This window comes from Schistocerca americana, chromosome 2, assembly GCF_021461395.2.
Source record: "Schistocerca americana isolate TAMUIC-IGC-003095 chromosome 2, iqSchAmer2.1, whole genome shotgun sequence".
Classification (NCBI taxonomy): Eukaryota; Metazoa; Arthropoda; class Insecta; order Orthoptera; family Acrididae; genus Schistocerca; species Schistocerca americana.
The window spans coordinates 366285715-366287088 of NC_060120.1; the positions used below are offsets into that span (position 1 = coordinate 366285715).

The 1374-nt window shown below is 50.3% G+C and overlaps 1 protein-coding gene across 1 annotated transcript; it reads left to right on the plus strand.

The window, feature by feature from the left end:
• The first annotated feature begins 275 nt into the window (after positions 1 to 275).
• On the plus strand, positions 276 to 1089 carry LOC124595605 (cuticle protein 21-like). The gene has a single exon (XM_047134412.1). The coding sequence runs from the start codon at positions 276 to 278 to the stop codon at positions 750 to 752; it is 477 nt and encodes a 158-aa protein (XP_046990368.1). The 3' UTR covers positions 753 to 1089.
• Positions 1090 to 1374: the final 285 nt, after the last annotated feature.

Below are 1374 nucleotides of genomic sequence, written 5' to 3' on the forward strand. Positions count from 1 at the left end.
CTGAACTACATCTCAGTATCCAAAAACAGCGGAAAGCAAATGAATCGCTAATTAGAGAAAATAGGATGTGCTATAGAATTAAAACATACTTAGGAGTGTCAATTTTTTTAAGGAACTGCTGTTTTCACCAACATTAATGGAAGGAGGTCATACTAGCAATGAAAGTAATAATTGCAAACTGTACATCCCATGCAGTGGGTTGATCCCATCCATGTCTGTGTGACTTTTCCACCATGTAATATACATTCTCAAGACGTAAAGCACGACACTGGAATATGTTACAGCTGATCGTCCTCGCCGCCCTCGTGGCAGTGGCCCGCGCCGGCTACCTGGGCGCCCCCGCCGTCTACGCCCCCGGCGCCCCCATCGCCGCCCGCGCTTACGCCGCCCCCGTGGCCTACGCCGCCCCCGCCCTGCGTGCCGCCCCCGTTGCCGCCGCTGTCCCCGCCGCCGTGGCCGCTGAGTACGACCCCCACCCCCAGTACAGCTACGCCTACGACGTCCAGGACGCTCTGACCGGTGACTCCAAGACCCAGCACGAGAGCCGCGACGGAGACGTCGTCCAGGGCAGCTACAGCCTGGTCGAGCCCGACGGCTCCGTGCGCACCGTCGACTACACCGCCGACCCCGTCAACGGCTTCAACGCCGTCGTGCACAAGGAGGCCGGCGCCCACCCCGCCCCCGTCGTCGCCAAGGTGGCCGCCCCCGTCGCCTACGCCGCCCCCGCCTACGGCAAGGCTATCCTGGGCTAAACTGCAATAGGAGTTCAACCGAAGATGACTCAGAGAGGACAGAATCTGTTCTAGCCCATTGTCTGAAGTTTACAACTGGCATTCGAAAACTGTGGCTACAGAGAAAACCTGTATACACAGCTTTCGTTCGAGCTATCTAGCAAAGAGGCCTGTACACAATTCAAACTCGGCTTCTTCGCAATATCAGTTCGTTTATGTCCAGTTGTTGATCCTGTTTGCACATTCCTCCACTCCTTATTGACTGTTTCCATCAGTTTCGTCGACAACATCAATAGCTACCTTCCACATACCTAGCCACTATTTATTGCATGCAAATACATTTTGTACAGAATATTTGTGCACGACGAATAAATTTTGTTGAAAAAAAAAAGAAAAAAAGCATGTTTTCCTTTGTTCCACTAAATTTAGACCTAAAGTCCTGATGGATCTGTTTGTTATTCCAAAATTAATTTTGCAGTGTCTAGCATGCTGTTGTTGAAGAAAGAGTACCATGTAAATGACTTTTATGGATTTAGGTCGGGTGCCATAGGTGACATTGTGCCTGCTGTAACTGGAAGTATGACTAATTTTCAATTTCTCACAATGAAAATGAAACTGAAAGAATACCACGTAAGTCAAACAA

Excerpts from the sequence above, each read along its gene's own strand:
- LOC124595605 (XM_047134412.1), top strand. The coding sequence starts at position 276 with ATGTTACAGCTGATCGTCCTCGCCGCCCTCGTGGCAGTGGCCCGCGCC.